The sequence below is a fragment of the Heloderma suspectum genome, chromosome 2 (genome assembly GCF_057233095.1).
Source record: "Heloderma suspectum isolate Gila_16-S chromosome 2, 16-S_ref, whole genome shotgun sequence".
NCBI lineage: Eukaryota > Metazoa > Chordata > Lepidosauria > Squamata > Helodermatidae > Heloderma > Heloderma suspectum.
Window position 1 is genome coordinate 173,902,828 of NC_139459.1, and position 17,205 is coordinate 173,920,032.

General features: G+C 47.1%; 1 protein-coding gene across 1 annotated transcript; it reads right to left on the reverse strand.

Moving 5' to 3' along the window:
* Positions 1–5,413: 5,413 nt before the first annotated feature.
* PIM2 (Pim-2 proto-oncogene, serine/threonine kinase) lies at positions 5,414–17,103 on the reverse strand. The gene is made up of 6 exons (XM_084836190.1): positions 16,868–17,103; positions 11,896–12,002; positions 10,659–10,709; positions 9,571–9,943; positions 8,091–8,267; positions 5,414–7,220 (listed from the first exon to the last, which is right to left on the reverse strand). Exons 1-6 carry the CDS (start codon positions 16,905–16,907, stop codon positions 7,060–7,062), a joined length of 909 nt encoding a protein of 302 aa, XP_084692316.1. The 5' UTR covers positions 16,908–17,103; the 3' UTR covers positions 5,414–7,059.
* Between the last annotated feature and the right edge of the window lie 102 nt (positions 17,104–17,205).

The window sequence follows — 17,205 nt, forward strand, 5'->3', positions numbered from 1 at the left end:
GGCGGCTGCCTTTAATCAGGCGCGCCGCCGCATTCTAGTGTAAGAAACATACTAAAAGTTGCAGTATCCAACCTGTGCAAAACGGGTTTTTGCTTTACCGCTTCTTCATGGAAATGGCTGAAAAGTCATAGTCACTTGACAATATAACAGCTGCTTCTAGCCTCCTTTCCCAACCCGTGCCCTCCATATATATTGGACTATAACCCCCATCATCCCCAGCCAGCCTGGCCATTGGTGCAAGGTTGTGGAAGGTTGTGGGCTCAGAGGGAAATTAGCTTTTCAAACATCTGAAGCAGAAGCAGGCAACTTGTCCCCCCCGCAGATGTTTTGGCCAACAACTCCCAGCATCCTTCACTATTGGCTATGCTAGCTTGGGCTGATAGCAGTTGTAGGCCAAAACATCTGGAGGGCCACAGGCTGCTCACCCCTGATCTAAACATTCAAACATTTGATAGAGGCATTTGTATCTCTTTAGTATCAGCACAATAATCATGAAATAAAAAACATGCCTTAATACTTCTAAACCAAACCTTGTAAATTTCTTTGCCATACCAGCACTAGCACCTGTTGATGTTAACAGTCACTGTCATAATCTCGCATAGGGCTGCATCCAGCCCAACACTTTGGGCAGAAGTCACAGTCAAGCATGGTACCCCCATGCTGATAATAGCCAACTTGGGTAGAAATTAATAGGGAACTGGGGGAAAGACCACGATGTGGGCCAGGCCATCCCAAATATGTAAAACTGTTTTATGTTCAAAACAAGTGCTGGGCCAGATGCAATTCTATGCCATCTCATCGAGTGCACAGTCCTGACGGTGCAGGTGTATGATTTGAGATGGCCCAAAGCTTATCATGGGGTGTATATCCCCAGTTCCTTATTCATTTCTGTATACATTGGCTATTATTGGCACAGGGACTGTATATCTGCTAGTATCTTGCACAAAACAAAGCATTGGGCTGGATGCAATTCTATGCCACCTCATAGAGTACACTCCCCTGGAGGTTTTGTTGCATGATTAATAAACCAGCCACGGTTTAATAAATTCGACCTTATTGGGATTTGTCTTTAAAAAAATGTTTTAACTGTTTTAACCTGATGTTTTATACTGTTGCCTTTGTTGTCCACCGCTCCAGAATCTTCTGATGTGGAACAGTATATAAATATTGTAAATAAATAAATAAATTTGGGGTGGTGCAGAGCATATCATGGGGTGCACACACCCCAGTTCCTTATTCCTTATACATTGGCTGTTTTGGCATGGGGGCACCATGCTTGACAGTGTTTTACACTGTCAGCGGGTCACTTCCTGTTTGGCTGGAGCATGGCTCCTCAGAGCTTGGGAAGAGGCCTCAGCAGCCACCTGGGGCTTCTGAAGACCCCATAGGAGGGTGGCCTGCAGTGCCTGGAGTTGCCGCCCCTTTCTGCCCTGTAAAAAGGCTAGTCTGACAACAGGGGTTGAAAAAAAAACACCACATTTTGCATTGAACTAGAATAGACATTGCAACTTTTAGTATGTTGTTTCTTATGCTGGTCTGATTGTTGCCTCAAAAATATTTTCTTTTTGAATTGTTTTAAAGTGTGCATGTATTTTTCACTGCCTTTACTGGACTACCAAGGCTTCTGCATGGAACTGAGCACTGAGGGAAGTGATTTCAAGACTCTGGATAAACTTTGTGTTATAGTGTAGAGTAGTTGTAAAATACTCTCAAGCTCAGCACCACCTCTAGACTGCAATGTTAACAGTGGACTACATCACAAGGTTGTTGTAAGCCACTTTCAGCCACAGTTCTCAAACTTTCTATATGAGGAAGCAACAGGCATTTGAAAGAACAGTGTAATATCTTTGCTGTTCTACTTTTGGGGGGGGGGGCAGCAGCAGGGTAACAACACACTGCTTCTAATCACAGCTGTGATAAAGGCCAGGATTTCTCTGTTGTCCCCGATGACATTTTTAACCCTTCTAGCAAGGGAAAATAATAGTATCAAAAATAACCTGGAAGGGTGGTCTCGAGACAAAGGAATCATAGATGTTTTTTACTTCTTTTCATTAAAAAGTACTTTATTTCCAAGAGTCTTGTGGTATCCTAAAAATGTGTAGCACTGTCCTATAGGAATCCCACTGCAGTCCTATACACCTGGGAATAAGTGCCCTTGAACTCAAGAGGGCTTACTTCTGAATAGACCTGCATAGGATTGCACTGCTATTCATCAACTGTGACATAAGCTTTCATGGACTAGTCCAGGGGTGGGAAGCTTGTGGCCTTCCAGATGTTTTGGCTTACAACTCCCATCACCCCTAGCCAGCATAGCCAGTCATGATGGATCATGGAAGTTCGAGGCCAACACATCTGGAGGGCCACAAATTGCCCACCCCTGGACTAGAGCCTCCTTTGCCAGATACATGAAAATATAAATGCATGACACTTGGTTGTTTTTTTCCTTCTACAGGCTAACACAGCGAGCCCTGTGGAATGTGTTAATGATAGTAATTAGCATTTATATAGTACCACACATACATTATTTCAGTAATCCTGAAAACAGCCCTGTAATTTACAGCACAATGCAATGCATGTTTACTCAGAAATGAGTCCCATGGGGTTCCACAGGGTTTTATCCCCAGTCACATATTACGTCCATATCGCAGGTGCGGGGAGAGTGGAGGCTGAGAAATGCAGAGCTTTACAATAGCCTTAGACTGTAAGGGAACATTTGCTGAAATTTACACTGTAAAGTACTGGGCATGCTGGCTGGGGTTGATGGGAGCTGTAGTCCAAGACATTGGGAGGTCGCCAGGTTTGGGAAAGCTGATGTATATCGATAGTCCTATAATAATAGATCAGTTGTTTCCAGTCATTCCCTTCCTTACCTGGCTTTGGAACAAGGCCTCTTCCTTGAAGCTTGGCTTTCTGCCTGTTCCAAAGCCACCTGTCACCCAGTTCCCCGGCCCTGCTACTAATGTCTATGACTGAATCTTCCTACACAAGGTGTTGCAAGTGGGAAGGGCAGGTACACAAATATGAAGGCACGAAGAGGCATACAGGTGGATGGCGCAGGCTTGTCTGGGCATGGCAGGTAAGTGTATACAAGGGAGGGAAAGTCAACAGTAGAGTGATGCGGGCGGGAGTCATGCGTCACTCCACTCCTTGATCCTGGTTGGCATTCCCGGACTGACATCCCTGAGGGTGGGATTTACAGGAACTTGTCCTGCTGTGTTCATAAGCCAAGCATTCTCCCCTGGATTGGAATGTTCTGTTTCTAGCGAAGGGAGTGGCAGGTGTAGATTAACTTCCTCCCTCTAGGAGTTGAGTCTAATGCGGGGGTAGGGAACCTGTGGTCTTCCAGATGTTGTTGAACTCCAGCTCCCATTGGCCCCAGGCAGCATGGCCAGTGGTCAAGGATGATGGGAGTTGGAATCCAACATCTGGGAGGCCACACGTCACGTCCCCCCCGCCCGGTCTAGTGCAGCCAAAAAGGATGGAAAGGAAGGGGAACATGCCTCAGTCCCAAACAAACACCCCTCCTCCCTCTATATCTATATGATGTATGTGTATGTGTATAAACAATAGATCCCTAGTAACAAGCTTAGTGGAGATATTAGCATGGATAATTGCCACCTACTTGGAACATGTGAGACTGTGCAAAGTATCTTTTGCATCTGTGATCACTGAGAGGGGCTTACAATAAATGCTAGCAACTCTCATAAAAGTAAGAAGCTCAAGGGACTTGAAGGTATGTGGGCCCAAGTTTTACCATCTTTTTCATTGTTTCTTTTTTACTCACCTTTGTTGTTGCAGGTTGAAATTCCTTAGTGTTATATTGTATACTAAGTGTACTGTGATTTTAAATATTTGTTTGTAAACCACTTAGAGATTTTATATTAAACAGTATACACGTTGTACAAATAATAAAGTGCACTATTGGGTGAGATTCAAATTTCCTAGGAATATTGAGAAGACGCTGCTATAGCACAATCCTATATACATCTATTCAGAAGTGAGTCCCATTGACTTCAGTGAGGCTTATTCCCAGGCAAGCGGGTATAAAAGTTGCAGTTTTATCGTACCTGAACTTCTAACAAGGTGACATGGACAGAGACAGTTCTCTGTTATTCCTGGTATATTAATCCTAAGGACTATGCTTATAACCGGCTTTTAAACAACGAAAAATTAAGGAAGCTTAAAATAAAAGAATAGGATACATGGCAAAACCAGTATAAAGCATCCATTCAAATTGGAAGTCATTGTAGAAATACACAAAAACAGGAGGCAACACTTAATGCCAACTAGAATGCTAATGGCCTAAGGCTCCAATGCGTGGCAGACTAAAAACAGGGCAGCAATGTGGATCTCCTTTTGGAGGGAATTCCACAGAATTCCTACAAAAAGGGTCAGCCCGCATATTACACAGCAACAAATCCAGCATATATTCAACAGGAAGCTGTAGCCAAGCTGTATTCTACATGCGTTTGTCACCAAATTTCCACTTAATATTTTCAGGCAAACCCCTTAAAAGTGTTGTGCGAAGATGATGCCTGGGTCTCTCTAGTTCTCAACTTTGTTTATTAAAAAAAACTTTGGTTTAAAGTAGGGGTGGGGAACGAATGCCCCCACAGATGTTCTCCGACTCCCACCAGCCCTAACCAGCATAGCCAGTGGTCAGGTATGATGGGAGCTGCAGTCCAACAACATCTGGAGGGCCACCCATTCCCTGCTGCTGGCTGAAAAGAAGTTGTAGTGCTGACAGATTTACTAATGTGCCAAAATGCATGGAAATTGAAATTTACGGGATCCAAGCTTAACTTCTGCATCATGTAAGCAGTCAGCACATCCTACGATATCACATATTGTGCTTGCTTACAACTTAGCCTTTCAGCCCCAATTCTGTTCGTCCAGAAACTGGAGGACCATTGAAGCTCAGGACGTTATGCGGGCCGTTGCCACTTAACTGCACAATGACCCTTTGCTTTCATTTGGGTTATAGAGAGAGTCTGTGGTATATGCAACAAAATGTTGCAGTGTGGAATGCTCCTCTTCTGGGTTCCTGCCAGCCATCCTTTCCACAATACTCCCTTCTATTGTCCCTCCCGCTGAATTTCCATTCCCTCCCACAACAGTCAGCCAGCATTCTGTGCCCACTCAGCATGTTCAGTCCTCAATAGGCTGTTGCATTGGGGGGGGGGTGCGTGCTTAGGGTGATTCCCCCCCCAATATTTTTTTTTTGTACTTCTGCAATTGGGGCTTATCTGGGCCTGCTCATAACTCCCTCTTGTGTATGGATGGTGACATTTGGGCTACATAAAGATCAGCACTCAAGAGAATGATTTTGCTATTAGGATGATTGCATATGTTAGTAGTGAAAGGCTGTATGTGGGGGCAGGAAAGGTTGATAGAGGGAGGACACAGAGCATTTCCAGACAAGGCTTTTATTATGCAACTGCATCACGGAATTTTACAGGGGCTCTGGACGACACCATCTTCCATTTGTAACCCTCCTGTTTTCCCACCCACCTCTATTTTTCTTACCAGAAAAAAACCATTAAACAAGACAGAACAGTTTAGTGCTGGGGTCTCCAACATGGTGCCTCCGTGTCTGACCTATCTGGCTTAACTTTACAGGCACGCTTGTGCCTCTGCATCGCATCTACCCATCACACATCTGATCACGTAGGTTAGAGAACAAAAGCCGAACACTCTGTCCCCACTTCAAGCACCATTAAAGCCATTTGTCTCCAAAACCATTTTGATACACAGTACTAGGAGGCAGCTGCTTCAAGCAGCAAATTTAGGGTGGGAGACAGACAGGTTAGGATTTTCTACCTCAGGTGCCAAAATGTGTTAGGCCAGCCCTGACAGCCTTCAGAAAGCAAGCCACTCTGGCCACCGTTCGTGTCATCTGAATGTCGTTAAAATAGGATAGACCACCATGGGAGAAATGTAACGTACGTTCTAACCAATTTAGGTTTGACTTTGATATTGGCTGTGTGCACACGTAACACTAAACCATGGTTTATATTAACCATGGTTTGTTGCTTTAACCATTAACTGTTTTACAGGTGAACAAACCAACCACAACTTTCCCTACTTCTGGTTTGTTTCTCTCCTGCCCACTTTCCCAACCATCAGAGCAGTTTTATTTTCAGCTGATGTTGCTGAGCACCTCTGTCTCAGGGTGCACAAACAACCCAGGGATAAGCGATGGTTCTGGGTTCAAACGTCACAAGCCATGGTTTAAACAAGCCAGACTTCATAAGCCAACAACAAACCATTGCTTCTGTTTGTTGTTTATAGCTGATTAACAAACCATGATTTGTTGCAGGGATGGGTGCAGAAACAATGACAAGCCAAATTCCAACAAACTTCATTATGGCTTACCATTATGTACAAATCTTAGATGTAAATGTACTGAGGCAGATGTAAATGTAAAAAATGTAAATGTACGGAGGAAGAACAATTCTTCAACCTTAGAGGGAGCGGGGGGGGGGGGGGGAGAGAGAATGAATCAGGAACCAGGATTCAGTTTCATAAGGTTGTATTTTTTTTATTAAATAGATATCCATGCAGATTTTCCTGCTGGATGGAATTTCTCTTCACAAAACTTCCTTTAAAAAAGGACACATACGCACATACACACACACACACACACACACACACACACAGATTCAGCCTGCTGGTTAACCCCAGAAGGTTTGGAAATAGTTGCGGGGGAGGTAGAGATCCACCCCATATTCCTTTTCTTCCCAGAGGCTGGGGACACCCTGGCAAATAGCAATACACAAGTATTTACATTTATGGAGATGTCTGGTCCCTGGGCAGGCCAGAATTCAAACATCATTTGGGTAGTTGAGAGCACTTCCAGCTCAGAGGTCTGGATCCCCTCCTGTGATTAGTTCAGTTTGTAGAAGGGGGGGGGGGACAACCTGTAGAACCAGGTTAACTCTTTCTCAGCCAGTGACTGAGCCTGGCTGGTTGAGGTTCCATCGGTACCATCAGCACCGCTGCCACCGCCCCCATTGCTGAAGGGGAGGAGGCAACAAAAAAAACCCAAGGTTCAGTCTCTCAGCTGCTGTTGCAAGCTGTAGCCCTGGAGGATGCTGTGTTCTGCAGTTCTTCAGGCTGAAGGGGGTCAAGTTTTAGCCACGGATGCAAGAGCACTTGCTCCAGCGTTGGCCGCTCAGAAGGCTCTGGAGATAAGCACCACTGGATGAGATCTCTGCAGTCTGGGATGCAAGAGTCAAAGTTAGAAAGAATCCAGAAGTCCTGGCTCCAAAACCATTCCCCCCATTCTCTGTTAGGCTTTTCTAATCTGAATTCAGAATTACAGTGACTCAGTACTGGGTAAAGAACATACCATCTTGAGAAACTCAGCTTTCCCTTATAAAAAGGCACAAAAGTTGCTAGTCCTTAAGACAGCATTCTCCAACCTGGTGTCCTCCAAATGTTTTGGACTACAGTTCCCAGCATTCCTGACCATTGGCCATGCTGGCTTGGGCTGTTGGGAGCTGAAGTCCAAAACATCTGGAGGCCACCAGATTTGGGAAGGCTGCTTTAAGGCTTGGTGCAGCCTCAGAATGAAGGGGAGCCGGGGAGCCTGAGCAGCATGGCTGCTACATCTGTGTGGCTGCTTACTGCAGATGTTACTGGAACAGTATGGGAAGCACACTGGTTCCAACGTGGGCAGGCTAATGTACGAACTGGTAAAATTCAACTCTCTTGTTCTCCCCAGTTTAATAATACTATGTACTGATTCTTACTTGGGGCACGCCCAAAACATTTTGCTGCCTGAGGCAAAGGACAAGATGGCACCCCTTCCCATTCCATGGACAGAAGTCAGCTGGATTGGCAGCTGAATCTTCCTTCGATACTGCCAAGGGAACAGCATCCTCCACCACACCCCAAGGCAGCAGGCTAGCTTAGGGGGTGCAGGGCTGGCTGCATGGCCCACAGCCCTCTCCTCCAACACTTTGCTGCCGCCTCCCAGTATCTGCCGCCTGAGGTGAATGCCTCACTTTGCCTAATGGTAGAGCCAGCCCTGCCCATACAGGCTACCCAGGAAGACAAGCAGCAGAGAACCACAGGCGGATGCTCACCAGCAGAGACAGGGGTGCGGAACTCCACGCTGGCAGCCACGATCTCATCGTCCCGTTCAAAGGGGATGTCACCACACATCATGTCATACAGCAGGATTCCCAGGGACCAGATAGTGGCTGGGAGAGCATGGTACTGCTGGGATTCCACCCACTCCGGTGGGCTGTACACACGTGTGCCTGAGAAAGAGAGGTGGGGGGAACAAACAGGTTACTATCAACATGTAACATCTTAAAGGAGTATTTTCCCCAAAAAGTCAAATAGCACCTACAAACAGCTTAGACCACTTTTCTAGAAAGAAAGCGGTCACAGCGGTGTACAAATTAAACCCAGAAAACTAGAAACAGTACATTAAAAGTCAATTCAGCAGCAAGTAAACACCAACAAAGCAGCAAGAGATCAGGGAACAAATAACCAGAACCCAGTTTTAAAACATAACATTGCCAATAATGTGCTGAAAAACAGGAAAGTCTCTGCTGTTCCCTAAAATTCACAGAAGATTTGGCTAGGCAGGCCTTTCTAGGCAATTCATACTATAATTGTGGTGCCATGACTGAGAAGGCCCTGCTTTGAGCACCTGTGGATCATCCTCATGCAAGGCCTCCTGAAAGATCTTCATGTGGAGTTCAGATGGGAATTCATAGAATCATAGAATGGTAGGGTTGGAAGGGGCCTACTAGGCCATCGAGTCCAACCCCCTGCTCAATGCAGGAGTTGGCTGCTGTGTGTCTGTGTGTGTTTTTTAAAAGCAACAGCTAGCCTTGCTCAGATTATTTTGGGCCTGAAAGAACATAGCCAACATGTAAAGCAAGCTCAGAAGCAGACTGGAAGCTAGAGACACTGAGCCAGAATGGGAGTGCTAGGCACCAGATAACCACAAAACTCGGGGTGTCCGGGTGTCCTACTTTACAGAGGATAGTCCTCTATTGGAAGGCTGCCCAGTCCAAGTCCGGTTTAGAGATAAAGAACCATAAGAAGGGAGAGGCCTTGAGGCTGCCTGTCCACAGTTAGCACCTAGTTAGTGGAACGAGCAAGGCCGAAGTCTTCCCCACTAGAGTGAGATGGATTTTGTTTCTATTTTAATGACAGCCATTAATCCTAAATCTGCATCTATACACCAAAAATAGCACATGTGAATTTTATGGAAGTCTCCGGCCTCTTTCGTCCCCTTTTTTGATGATACATTTCCTCTGTTTCGGTAATGAGTACATGGCACCCTTCTTCCAGACCAGGGTCCCAACTGTCTCCAAGGGGATCTGAGCAGCCTTTGAGCTTTGCAACATCAGGGGAGGCCAAAGCACGATCCAAGGTGCCCAGGGAGCTTTTGGAGCAGCGTGGGTCTTTGAACCTGGTTCCTCCTTCGCCCGACCCACTTTCAAACACCGCACCGGTTCTCAGCAGTGCCACCTCTCGGCTTACTGCCCCTGGAACCAGCAGCCCTCTCTTCCCTGGGAGAAAACACTCGGCTCTCTCGACACTCACCGTCAAACTCTGTGTAGACAGAATCCCTCAGCAGGGCCCCAGAACCAAAGTCAATGAGCTTGAGGTTGCCCGTGCGCACATCAACCAGGATGTTCTCGTCCTTGATGTCCCGGTGGACCACTCCCTGGGCATGGCAGTGGCACACCGCTTCCACCACCTGGCGGAAGAATCGCCGGCTGAGCTTCTCGGGCAGGGGGCCCCGCTCCGTCACGTAGTCAAAGAGGTCCTGGCAGTGCTCTGGCCTCTCCAGCACCAGGAAGAAGCCCTCGGGGGCTTCATACCAATCCAAGAGCCGGACCACGCTGCGGTGCCCAGCTCCCGAGCACACCAGCTTCATCAGCGCCACCTCGAGAGGAGCCAGCGTCCCATTAGGCTGCAGAGGAAGACGGGGAAGGGCTCAGCGCAAGGAGCTCAGGGCAGCACCCACATCGGAAAGGAGCAAAGAGTGAAAGCTCGAGGGGGGGAGGCATCGCCCCAAGGCCTGCGCCATTGAGGGCCCCTTCTAGAACCAGGCCGGAATAAAACCCGCATCTATACAGCCATCTCAGACTGGGGCAAAACCCTTGTGGCTTCCTCTAAAACACAGATGGGAAACAAGGGGCCCTCTGGAGGTTTGTTGGACTCTAGCTCCCCTCGGCCCCAACCAACATGGCCCGGGAAGATGGGAGTTGTAGTCCATCATTCTCTTGAGGGCTACAGGTTCCCCACCCCTACTGCTCTAAAGAATCCAGGGCATTGTGCTCAAAATTTCTTCACAGGACCGGCCCTACCACAAGGCAGCGTGCGGCAACCACCTCAGGCAGCAAACATTGTCTGCCGTGAAAGGGCTGCAAATTATTCATTATTTTATTGTTGTAGTTTTACTGCCATGGAAGGGGAGAGGAGCTTGTGGAATTTTCTGCCACAAATGCTGAAATAATTAGATCAGCCTTGGGCATTATCCACCTTGATTTGGGTGGGATGGGGGTGGGGGCACCATTTGCTGTTGTGCTTCAGAGAGCAAAATGTCTTGAACCAGCCCTGTTACTCAGGGGGTGAAACAGATAAATTACTGGAGTACAGAGGGGAAGATTGAGCTTCAGACTCACCAGCTCTGCCCACTCAGCAACCCTGTTCCTGGCAACATGTTTGATTGCAACCTGTTGAGCAAAAGACAGAGAAATAAGAGCCTAAATCACGGTAGTGATATGAAGCCAAATCAGGGCCAGCTTTTCCCTAGATGCTGCCATCTGTTCCTCTCAGCCCTCCTATCTGCCCCAGTAAAGGACACGCTGTTACATACTTGTGTTTTAACATGTACCCATAAAACATTTAATGTGTACCTATTAAAAACAAGATGGGCATACGCATGTGCCAGTCAAATAAAAATTAAAAGATGGCAACCTCTCTTGTTTTGGGCAACACGAACATGAACAGGGCAAGCGGATGCAAAGGCAGACTGTGGGGCCCTGGCCTCTTTTCAAGAGCTGTGTGCAGAAAAGGGCATCTGAGCAGTTCCACCATCCTTTACCCCTGCAGAACGAGCAGCACTTGCCAATCTTCTCTAAGAAGATTCATGATCCAGCCCTTCCACACAAAAATCCACCCCTGATCTCTCACCCAGCTTTCTTAATTTCAGCAGGATAATGGAGTGGGGAGTCATTTGGTTGTTGCCAAACAACTGGAAATCAGACATCCTTGCCGACCCAGAGATCTACCGGTAGATCCTGATCTACCTTCTGCCCACCCCCAGTCTGGAGCACTCCTTGTGGTCTGAACCCTCCTTTCCTAGCCCCCCCCCCTCCTTCCCTGGCTCTGTTATTTATTTTAAGCCCTTGCCTGCTCATCTCACTGTCCTTCCTTAGCTTAAGAGAAGCTCAGCCAATGGTGGCCAGAGGCCCTCTCCCAGCCCTTCCATGACACCAGGGCAGTTCAACCAATCACTGCCAGAGGCTTCATTGCCATCACCACTGCCACCACAAAAAACTCCCCAAGGGCATTACAATAGAGATCTGGGAGCTCTGCGATCCTTGGGTTTATACTCCCCCCAGCCCCCATACACACATACACAGTGGCAAACCCAACACTTGCTCAGTGGAGGCTGGGGATTCCTATTTCAGTGGGGCTCTGCATCTGCTCCGAGTTTCAGTCGCAACCAGTAAGAACCCTAAAAGAGCTATCCAATGTGCAGGGTTCAGCACCTTGGATAGCTCCTTTAGAGTTTTGGCTGAAACCCAGAGCGGATTCACAGCCCCACTGAAATAGGAGCCACCAGCCTCCGCTGCACTTGCTGCCACGTGGCCTGTGCAGTGGCCCTGTGGCAACCACCCCATCGCACTGTCTCACCTGTAGTCCATCAGCAATCCTGTGCCCAGCATACACCGTGCCAAAGCCGCCCTTGCCCAACAAGCCCCCTCGCTTATACAGAGCTTCAAACGATTCTTTGTCTTTGCCTGGAACAAGCAGAGCAGAAACAACAACGTTACTTCGGGAGGACTTGCGTGAAGACACGGCCACGGTTCATCACCGGTTAGTTATCAAATTAGTGTTTCAAGCTCCCTCTTGTAGCTCTGTGTGTATTATCTATCTGTGCACATCTTCTCAATGTGGTAAAACACAATTGATTTGAATAACACACAATTGAAGCGTGTTGCGAGCCATGAATATTTTACCACTTTGGAACTATGGCTGTGTGCACGCATTTCTAATAAGCACACGTCTCACACACACAAACTGCTTGCCCAATAGCTGTATTTCTATCACAGCAACTCAGTTCACACTTTGCATCACATGAAGGTTCACTGCAAATCAGTTTCAGCTATCCAACAGCAGGGGGAGGCAACTTGTAGGCCAGAAAAAACATCTGGAGAGGCACAACTCCTATGATCCCTCACTGCTGGCTATACTGACTAGGGATGATGCAGGTTGTAGGCCAAATATTTGGAGGCCCACAAGCTGCCTGCCCCTGTCCTAGAGGCACTGGAGCAAGCTGGAAAAGCTAGCGAAATTGACCAGGGAAAGCAACATTTTCTAAGGTTTTATTTATTTATCCTCAGCCTGCAAGGGCTGGTACACAGGAAATGTGAGTCAATGGCAAAGCCACCCAGATCCTTGTAGTGACTCACAGAAACGACATCTGCTCTCCCTCCCTGCAGGAACCAGCTTCCCCTGGTGTTCCTGGTTAAATATCTCTCTCAGCCCAGCTTTAGAATAAACAGAGGAGGACAAAGATACCCGGGTGCATTGTTGACATATTGTTTTTATGAATGGAGGTTCTTTGCCTTTAACAGCCGAGTCACAGGCAGAAGTCAACATGTTGCTCTCTCCAGAAAGGAAATGCAGGAGTGGAGGAAGACTGCATCTGCTTTTGTTATTATTCAGAACTGGGCTACTTTTATTGGGAAAACCAAACCACTTCTCATCATCTGATTTGACAGGTGTCTTCCGATTCTTGTAAGATTAAATACATTGTTAGCCATGAAATAGTAGCACTGGCCTTAAAGACCTGTTTAGACAGGCTGTTTTATGGTGTTTTTAAAAAATTTATTAAAAATTATACAACATGTTACAAACTCATCACATAAAAATATAAAATGCAATGCACGCTCACAGAAAATAATCAGATTTCAGCTTTGGAGCTTGAAGATATTCTATGGTACCAAGAAGTTCAATAAACTAAATCTCTCCAAAAGGACTTCTGGGTCTCCAGGGACATGTATTTAGGGATACTTCTATTCACAAGCGCAAAGAAGGGAGACCAAATTTCAGTAAAACAGTCCCTTTTGCCAAGTCATCAAAGTCATCAGCTCTGATTCAGCGGAATCTCTGCCAGAGCTATTTGCTTCATTAGCCAACCTTGTAAAGTAAAACCTGCAGCTGACTTCCAATGCTGAGTAATTTCTAAACGGGCCAGTGCTAACAAGATCTTTCAACAAGTCCTTATAGATTATTTTTCTACCAACATTGTCATAAATCGATAATAAAGGAAGTAGTGGGTCAGGACTAACAGGTTGAGATATAATGTCTGAGATTATTCCAAAAATCTGAGACCGGAACACATAGACCCTGAGCATTCCCACCACATGGGCATCCAAGAGCCTGCAGTGTTGCAACTTCACCAACAATTAGGAGATAAAGTGGGGTACCTACGATGCAATCTAAGTGGGGCATATAGTAACACCTATGGACAGCTTTAACTGCATTCTCTCTGAGCCTGGCAGAAATGGTGCGGAATGGGAAATGTGACCACAGCACTTTCCAGCTTGCATCAGATACTGAAGACACCAAATCTGCCTCCCAAACAGATTTTACACCACACAGGTCCCATGCGGCAGAACGAAGCATCATAGAGTATAGTTTTGGTAGGATCCCATTCCCGAACTCTTGATTGAACACACAGTTCTTCAGATTCCATCAGGGCACAGGAAGTCTCCCCTTTAGCAACTACATGTCTAGAAAGGGACAGTCTCCAAAATTTTTGTAGCCAAGAGGGACGAATCTCCTCCAGGCAGTCAAGCAATTCCCTTTCTGTAATTGGCTGCCCTCCAACCACCAGGTCTCTCATCCAGTATGTAGACCGCATCTGCTTGAGGCATAGATCCTTTATTTATTTATTTATTTATTTATTTATTGCATTTATACCCCGCCTTTCTCCCTCTCGCAAGGAACTCAAGGCGGCTTACATTATCCTCCTCCTCACCGTTGTATCCTCACAAATTATCCTCTGTCCATCATTGACAGATAGGGGCAATTTTAAATTGTAAAGCTACCATTTACCTGTAGCAGAGCACCAACATATTTGCTCATCTGACCAGATGCTAAAACAACAACAACAACAACTAGAGAGGGCTGTCACCTCCCCACACCTCTCCATTTCAAAGCTTATGACAGGAATGTAACTAGTGAGCTTCAGTTTCCTGGCACAGAGAGGAGGAAAACACCACCTGCTGAACTTTTTCCCACTACATAAATGTTAAAGGCACAGGTGTCTTGCCAGGAAAAAAAAAGAATCAGCAATTGTAACCAAGAATACCCATGTTTCTCTTCTTTACCCTGAAACCCACACCATAGTCAGCTTTGTAAGTTAGCCATTCTTGTTAAGCCACCATCGCTTTGTTAGGCAGACTGAAGGTTGATAGTAGTCTAGGATGAATAGTTGATGTTTCACCTATGGGAGCTAATGGTGAGGAGCCGGTCTCTTGATGGCTAGGAGCCTCTCTTTGTTTTTGAATGAGATACCCACCAGGGCTTGGAGGTGATAGCCCTCCAGCTGAGGGGAGGGGAAAAGGTGTAGGGTGTGTGTGTGAGTGAGTGAGTGAGTGAATGAATGAATGAATGAATGGCAATTGGCAGTTTTGAAGAGAAAATTGAGAGTTTCTAGCTTGACTGAAATAAAACTAGGTATTGAGTATCTCCCTTGCAGGAATGCCTATTTGCCTCCACCCATACAAACAGAGCATATGTTTGTAAATTAAGCAATTATTGCAAAGTTGCCACAAGTCTCTGCCCTCTCATCTAATAGAAAAGTAAATCCAGTTGTGCACCAATTGCTCACCCAATCTCCCACTCTTTGGGGGTGGGAAACAGGGAGCACCCTAACACTTTTTGAACCGACTGGCATATGTGCACTCCGTCCAGGAGAGGGCAGCACAGAGTCGCACTCGCCATTTCCCCGAAACCAGTTCCAAGCCTTTAAAGCGCACCGCTTTATCGGACAACTATAACTGTCCTGCCCTCTGTATCCTTTCACCACCCCCATGTTGTATGCATGGCATGCGGGAGTCCTGTGATCCCTGCGTAGCAAGATAGTTACACCCAACGTGAGTAGATGCAACAGAGAAACAGGGCTCCCGGGCCTCAAAAACATAATTTTAAACGAGTGTTCAAAAGAGATTTTCAACAGGTGCAGTTCCTCAGGTCAGTGTTGCAAAGGCAAAAAATCTGGGCAATCTGTTTTGCTCATGGAGCCGTACTGCCTCTTATGTTTCCGTCGTCTTTCTTAGAAGAGAACTCACGTTAGTAAGCCCCCCGCACATTATACATCACCATTGCACAGCAGCCAAAACCCAGAAATCACCTCAGCTGCACCACCTATTTCAGTGCCGGTCAAAGCCAGGGTGGCTGGTTGTAAGAGAAAATAGGGAGGGTGTGTGTGTAATCATGGTGTAAAAAGGGGGGCGGGCTTTGAGTAGGAGCGCCGTCTACCGCTTTAGGGCAAGCGGTGTGCGCGCCCGCGCAGACAAGAGCGAGCGATTGACTCTCACAAGCATGAACAGGGTGATCAGAAGCAAAAGGGAAGACTCCCGTAATATCATTATTACTCATTCATACTAAGCATAAACAGGGGGATCACAAGCAAATGAGAAGACTCCTGCATTATTTTTTATTATTATTAATTTACGAGGTATCCAATATTGTTGCACCCCTAATAGCTGAGTAGAAGTGGAAAAGTCCAACAGGTGCAGCTTACACTGACACGACAGAAAACTGACACCTTTGGGGGTTTCCCCCCTCTTCCCAGCCGTTCGAAATAACAAGGAGGCGGCAGTCACAGCTGGCCACCCTGTTTTGACTTAACCCTTCCTAAAAGCGAACCGCGTTGCCACTGTTTTGTTTTTACTCGGCCCGAGCTTCTTGTGCCTTTAAAAGCATCCCTGCACGCAAAACGTTGCGCGCGGGGAGCGTTTCCTGACGTGCGGAGGCAGCGATGAGAAACTCCTCGCGTGGCCACGATTCTGGGCGTTTAAAAGCACCTGAGCAGAAACTCTTCATAAGCGCACTCCATTCCGGCGCGCCGTAGAGTACACTTCAAAGGACAGAGCTGTGTCCAACGTTAGTCCTACTTAGAGTAGGTCCATTGAAACGACGGCGATTTATGTACTACACTTCTTTCAGGATATAAATCCTACCCAGGCAGCTTCCAAGTAACAAAAACAAGAAACTTACAAGGACAACCATTAACTATCTTTTAAAAAGAAAAGTTCGGCTAACATTGGATGCAACATTGGATACATTCAGGCGCGCGTCTAAATACATGCGTTGTGTCCAGCGTTAGCCGAACTTTTTTTCTTAATAAAAGAACATCTAAATATAGATATTTAGACGAAACATCTGGGAGACGCAACCTTTGAGCAAAGCAAGCGATCTGATGGCTGGAAAAACGGGCATCGCACCAGCAACCAAGCTCAGAAGCCGGGACTACCGGAACTTCTGCCTGGAGCATCTCCCCCGTCGCACACCCAAGTTTGTTGCTGCGTCCTCCGAGAAGCCCCCGCGCGCCGCGAGAAGGAGAAAAGCCCGACCACCCTCCCCAGCTTACCGGCCCGGCTCCACGCCACTTCGCTCCGTTCGGGGACCATCTTCCTCCTCCCCAAGGCTGGATAGGGCGAGCCCCTCGGTTCGGATCTGGAGCCAGGCGAGAGGCCTGCTCAGAGCCGGCGAGGCGCGGGCGAGCCCCGGCGCTGCATAGTTGCCCTCTGCTATCAACAGCGAGAGGATCCCAGCCCCCGCCGGCAACCTCTTCTCCTCTGCCAGCCCGCTGCACGCTCCTTCTGCGCCCAGCTCCGGACCGATCAGGTAACCCAGGTCATTTGCATCGCTCCGCCCACAACCCATCAACGGCGGCGGCTTTATGCAAACGACGAGACAGATATAGCC